General features: G+C 40.9%; 1 protein-coding gene across 2 annotated transcripts in view; it reads right to left on the bottom strand.

Moving 5' to 3' along the window:
* Nucleotides 1-5,075, bottom strand: part of POLD3 (DNA polymerase delta 3, accessory subunit) — a 45,829-nt gene extending 40,754 nt beyond the window's left edge. For both annotated transcript variants that reach the window (XM_019649454.1, XM_019649455.1), the window contains exons 1-2: nucleotides 4,856-5,075; nucleotides 3,508-3,563 (exon numbers count right to left, since the gene is read on the bottom strand). In XM_019649454.1, coding sequence (XP_019504999.1) covers nucleotides 3,508-3,563; nucleotides 4,856-4,915 — 116 coding nt within the window. In that variant the 5' untranslated portion in view covers nucleotides 4,916-5,075. The remainder of the gene's footprint in view (nucleotides 1-3,507; nucleotides 3,564-4,855) is intronic.
* Nucleotides 5,076-6,647: the final 1,572 nt, after the last annotated feature.

Genomic DNA, 6,647 nt, shown 5'->3' with positions numbered 1-6,647 from the left:
AGCCCCTGTGGCAGTGGATTGCCATGGGCTACCGTGTGTGGCCAGCAGCCAGCGTGAGCGGCCAGCAGCCGCAGTGAGCGGCCGTCCAGAAGCCGGCGTCTGATCTGCCTCGCCAGAGAGGAGCGCGGTGATGGTGCCAGCTTGGGCCAGTGAAGCAACATCCTCCACAACTAGATTGAAGAACAAAAAACGACAGCGGCTTGTCTGTTCCTCTTTCCCCAGTTCCCCGGCGCTGTTCCCATCCCCCCAATTCCCCAATAAAAAAATCTTTAAAAAAAAAAAACTAGCTTGAGCCAATACCTAATTTGAAAATTATAGTGTATTCATATTGTGAGGACTGAGGCATTTTTTAATGTTAACAAGCACTTGATTCATAGGAACCTTAAATACAGTAGTGATCATTATTGGTGTAGGAACTAAAACTACAAAATTTTTAGAAGAAAGCACACAAGTAAATCCTCATGACCTTGGTTAAGTTAGGTGAAGCCTTCTTAGATACTATATAAAAAACACAATCAACAAAAGAAAAAAATAAACTGGACTTCATCAACAATAAAAACTTTTGTGCTTCACAGGACACCATCAACAGATAACCCACAGAATGGGAGAAAATTTTTACAAAACGACAAACAACCAAATGAAAAAATGAGCAAAGGATCATAAAAAACATCTCTCCAAAGAGGATATACAAAAGTCTAATAAGCACATGAAAAGATGATCAAATTCATTAGTCATTAGGGAAATGCAAATCAAAACCATAATGATACCACTTCACACCCATTAGGATGGCTACAATAAAAAAGACATAATCAAGATATGAAAAGAATATGGAGAAATTGGAATCCTCATACATTGCTGGTGGGACTGTAAAATAGCATAGCCACTTTGAAAATGGTTCATCAGTTCCTCCAAATGTTAAATACAGATTTATCATATGATCCAAAAATTCCAATGCTAGGCATAAATCCAAAAGACCTGAAAACACACACATGTATGCACAAAAACTTGTACTCAATTGTTCATAGTAGCACTATTCATAACACCCAATGTGGAAACAACCAAAATATCCATCAACTGATGAATGAATAAACAAAATGTGGTATATCCATGTGTTAGGGGTTGAAATGTATTCCCCTCAAAAAATATATGTTGAAGTCCTAACCGCCACTACTTCAGAATGACCTTTGGAAATGGCATCACTGCAGATGCGGTCATACTGGAGGTGGGTGGGTTCCTAAACCAGAAAGACTGGTATCCTTAGAAAATGTCCAGACACACAGGGAGGATGTCATGTGAAAACACAGGCAGAGACTGGGGTTGTGCAGCTACAAGCCAAGGAATGGCAAAGATTGCAGTAAACCACTGATAGCTAGGAAGAGGCAAGGAAGGATTCTTCTCTACAAGTTTCAGAGGGAGCATGGCCCTGCTGACACCTTCATTTTGGACTTCTAGCCTCCAGAACTGTGAGAGACAATAAATTCTTGTGTTCTTAAGCCACCTAGTTTGTAGTACTGTTATGGCAGCCCTAGGAAACTAACACCACATAATGGAATAATTCAGCCATAAAAAGCAACAGCAGGCCCTCAAATAACATCATTTCGTTGTAATGGTGATGGGACACCCTAGGAAGTTAACTCCTGTTTGTATCAATTAGCTTATGGTAAAATTGGTTTCATTATAAGTCATTTCACTTAAGGTCACTGAACCTATCGACCACATTATGTGAGGACTTCTGTACTAATACATGGTCAAACCTTGAAAACATTATGTATGTGAAAGAAACCAGGCACTCAAGTTTACATATTATATGATTCCCTTTATATGAAATGTTCAGAATAAGCAAATCTATAGACAAAGAAAATAGTTGCCCAGGGGTGGGGGTAGAGGACTATGCGAAAATGGTGAGTGACTGCTAATGGATACAAGGTTCCTTTTTAGGGTGAAAATGTTCTAAAATTAAGTGTAATGATGGCTGCACAATTCTACAAATATACTAAAAACTACACTGAATTATACATTTTCATTGGGTGAACTGCAGGTATATGAATTGTCTCTCTCAATTAAGCTGTTTAAAAAAATAAACGAAAGAAATACATATGACAAAAAGTTAGGGAGGGGTTGGGATACTTGAAACAGAGCATTAGGGGAGGGCTGTTCCAAGAAATAATGTGTGAAATTTGAGCTGAAACCTGGAGGATCAGGACCTTTGGGAAAAGAGCATTCGAGGCAGAGGGAATGGTGCAAACGTCCTAGGGTGAGAAGCTTGGCATATTTGAGGAACAGAAAGGCAAATAAGGCTAGAGTATAAGAGAGGTAGACAGTAGTACGGGATGAAGCTGGCAGATAGGCAACGACAGTGTGTTAATTCTAGAAAAATTATAGGTAATTAGGGTAGCTACAGTAAAACTGCAGGCAATTTTATTGCATCTTCAATATGTACCTTTAAACCCCAACAAGCTTATATAATAATAATTACTTCATTTCATATTTAAGCATCCATAACCACAACAAATAATTACTCTTATAGGTGTCCATTCCCAAAGTTACCTGAACCTCTTGGGTTTGGGGCAGGACTAGTCTTAGGAACAGCAATCTTAGATAGTCAAAATCTGTCCAAATCCATTCCTGGGCTAAGTGTTTCAGGTCTTGAAGGCATAAACATCCAGTCAAAATCAGACTCCTAGATCTGTCAAACAGCAACCCAAATAAAGCCTAATCAACCCATTCTAGGGATCAGGGATTTTTCTAAGACTCACATAACGTAACGTTCCTACGACTCAAGGAATAGGTAAAAATCAGACCACCTTTAGAAATTAAACTGAGTATTTGACTCAGTATATGTGTCCTCAGCCTGTTTAACCAACTCCCCAGCTTGGAACATAAACAACATCTGCACATTTGCAGGTCAAGAAATGTTGAAGTTAATTCAAAAGCTTGCCTTTTCCCTTTTGGCCTCAAATTGGACTATAAGTTTCAGCAAGGAAAGGTGATAGGGCAAAATTCAAGAAGGGCAGCGCTCTACGCCATCCTAAACACTCCCCTTTTTAATTTCACTGAAATCGTTGCCCCCATTTTCTACTGTTATACAGTTCATGTCAAACACCTGTTGACCTCATTATGGAGGTATTTCAATCACACCCAGAGATGGGCCTAAGGAGCATGTGTGAAATGTAATGAATCTGTAAGACATCAGACATAAATGTGATATAAACAGAATTGGCTAGCCCATTTAATCAACATGAAATAACCAAGTGATGTTAACCAGAGGTCAAGACTACACATAAACCCAGTAAATGTATTACTACACATTTGCACACAAGTCTACCTACCTCCTAAATAACAGACAAAAGTAGTAAGATGTAGTAAAAATAGTATTCTTTCCCATTTTCTCAGGAAAAAACAAAGTTCTAACCTAGAAGCTATCTGTAAAGCCAAAAACAAAGCAAAACAAAAAACAAGCAAAGCAAGGCTCCAATGTGATTAAAATTAGTAGTAAATCAGACTTACTGTTTGGCCTGGTTGACATGAACTCCTAGTGTATAGCTCAGCCATTTGTATGTCACCTGCAAGAAAAAGAACTTTTTTTAATGTTTTATTAGATGACTCCTGAGTACAGTTCCATTCTAAGGGCTCCGAAAGAGTCCTATTCTTGGATGATTATGCCTTATAAATTATAATATATACCATGCCAGTTTTACCAAGAACCATCCATCTGGGCAGGCAGGACTGACATATTTACCTTACAAATACTAAAAAGCTTGTTTTACAGACCCATTAATGCAAAGAGTCTAAAGAGGAAGGCTAAATATACATAAAAGAAAAAGCTGTCATTTTTCTCACTCCATGTTTTACTTTTATTTTTCACATTCTGTCCTTTTTGGGGGCCTCCACCGAAAACAATCCTAACACCCAGAAGCTAGATTATTTTGAAGTGTATAAGTCAGAAAAACTTCAAAGGAAAGATGCAGCCATACAAACATTAAGGGCACAGGTGGTGCATGGGTCAGGGAATGAATGAGGTGGATGGATACTGCATCAGAGGTTAGATTGGCAACTCCTGGCCTCAAGCCTAGATCTTCCTTCCATCTTTCCTTAATTCTACTGTCACTCCTCTCTCCAAATCTTCCAATTCTGAATGCTGACTTTCCAATAACTAGAAGTGTTACATAGGTTAGGCAAAGGCAGTGTGATGTAGGAGAAAGCATTAGCAAAAGGGACAGACCTAAGTTGATAAACTGCCTATCCCTTACTAGCCACAAATAAAGAGGTTAGTTGGCCCTTCTACTTCAACTGCCTTTTCTAAGACTAGCTTCTACCGACCTCTGGATGGATCACTGCAAAGATTAAATGCAATAATGTGTATCCAAAGCTCAAAGTAGACACTCAGCCCTCACACTAGCAAAGTGTATTCACATCCATTGTCTCATTTGATCTTTACCCCGTTCCTGAGACAGGTCAAGCCTGTATCAATACCAAATTTCCAGTAAGAGGAAATTGGCTGTTGTAAGGTTAAATTTCTTGTCACTTAAACCCAGTACAACTTCCTCAACTGTAAACTTGGGGCTTCAAATTCCAACCCCCTTATCTGACAGGTGTAGAGACCCCTTAGAAATAGCAACCAATGCCCCCAGTCTGTGCAGCGCCCAGCACGCCCACCCAATGGGCGCGGACTTGCGCGCGCGCCTAGGCGCTCTCTGGCGAGTCCTCGCTTGCCCTGGGACATGAGGAGTAGGGGGACCTGTTTCCCTTGGCCAGTCCCCACGAGACCACTCGCAGGGGGATCAAGGCCCCCACCGCCCTCGCCGGGCCCAGAATCCCAGTCGCACGCCCGAGTTCCCCATTCCTGGTTCCTCACGATCTTGTTCTGGTCCATGACGAACTCGTCTATATTTTCCAGATACATCTGGTCCGCCATGGTGCTGCAGCGCTGGACCCCGCAGCCTCTGAGCTCCCCACGCCGCCACAACCGCAGCTCCCGCCGGCGGGAAATATCTTGCCTCCAACCCTGGGCCGGGGTCGTTTCCCAAGGCAACAGAGAGACGCGCTACGGCGGCCGCCTGAGGGTCAAACTAGTCTCAGAGATGGCGCTGCCGAAGTAGGCGGAGCCAGCAGGAGCGGACGGAAGTGGGGAGCCAGGAAGGCTGGAGGGACCTGGAGGAGGCTGTCTGTGGCGCCTTGATTTCAAATCTCACCGCTGCCACTTAGTCACTGACCCATGGCAAAATACCTGACCTCTAAGAGCCACAGTCTTAACACCCGTAAATTGATAAAAATAATCCTTGCCCTTTCATACCTTTGGTCAACAAATATTTATCAAATACATATTTTATTGCAGGCACTTGCTAGGCACTGAGGACACAGCAATAAACAATAAAGAAATAAGTAAGTTTAGTAGAGTGATGCCAGCTGGGATTAAGTACTACTTGTTATAATGCCTCAAAATTGAGAAATTAGGGAAGGTTTTCCAGAAGGGATGAGAGAGGGGGCAGTGTTTTCAGATACGAAGCAGGAGTATTTGCTGTGCTGAGAAGACAGTTCATTATAGTTGGAATGATGGGGAGAAAGGTCAATGAGGAGAGAGGAGACTTGGGAGAAGCCAAATCATGATGCCCCTACAAGGGGCACATGAACTTTATTCTCAGGAAAAGTTTCCAGGTTGGGGAATTTCGACTAAAATCTCTCCCAATGTCAGCTAAAAAAACCTCTTAATAATTAACTTCAGCATTAGCCAGTGTAGTTCAATATGGCGGTATAGTGGACAGTAGGCTCTTAAGTTAGACCCTGGATTTGAATCCTGGTTTTGATGTTTGTGTAGTCTTAAGTGAGTTATTTAACGACTGCACGCCTATTTTCCCATCTATAAGATGGAAATAATATTACCCACTTCAAAGTTTTCTTGCAACATGCATCCATTCAAGACATAGTTAGTAAAAGCCTACTAAGAGCCAGGCACTGTTCTTGGGGTTTGGGTGCTGTGCATACAGCTGTGATGAATAATACATGGAGCCTGTTCACATGGAGCTTATATTCTCATGAAGATATTTAAGTGAAGGATGGTAATGGCTTAAAATAGGATAATGGTAGTAGAAACTGAGAGAATCAAGTGACTTGGGTTTTCTTTTTAGAGTCAGCAAAACCTGCTGATGAATTAGATGAGTAGAGCATAGGAAAGGCAAGAATCAAGAAAAATGTCTAGATTTGGAACCTAAATTTTTAGGCAATGGTGATGCCTTTGACAACTGAGATGTGGAAGACTGAAAGAGAAAATGAGAATATTAAAGGATTCTATTTGGCCAGAGTTATAAATGAGATAATATACATAAAATCCTCATACCTTGCCTACACACAATAAAATCAATAACATTTGGCTATTACATTACTGTATACCAGGCACTTTTTTTTTCTTCTTTTTCCCAGCTCTTTTTAAAAATTAAATGTATTTGGATGACATTGGTTAGTAAAATCACATAGGTTTCAAGTGTACAGTTCTATGATATATCATCTGTGCAAACACATATTGTATTTGTGTGTTCATCACCCAAAGTCAAATCTCCTTCTGTCACCATATATTTGACCCCTTTACCTTTTTTTACCTCCCACTCCCCACTTTCCCTCTGGTAACCACCAAACTGTTGTCTGTGTTTACG

This window comes from Hipposideros armiger, unplaced genomic scaffold (assembly GCF_001890085.2).
Source record: "Hipposideros armiger isolate ML-2016 unplaced genomic scaffold, ASM189008v1 scaffold_132, whole genome shotgun sequence".
Taxonomy (NCBI): domain Eukaryota; kingdom Metazoa; phylum Chordata; class Mammalia; order Chiroptera; family Hipposideridae; genus Hipposideros; species Hipposideros armiger.
This window is presented reverse-complemented; position numbering and strand designations above follow the sequence as displayed.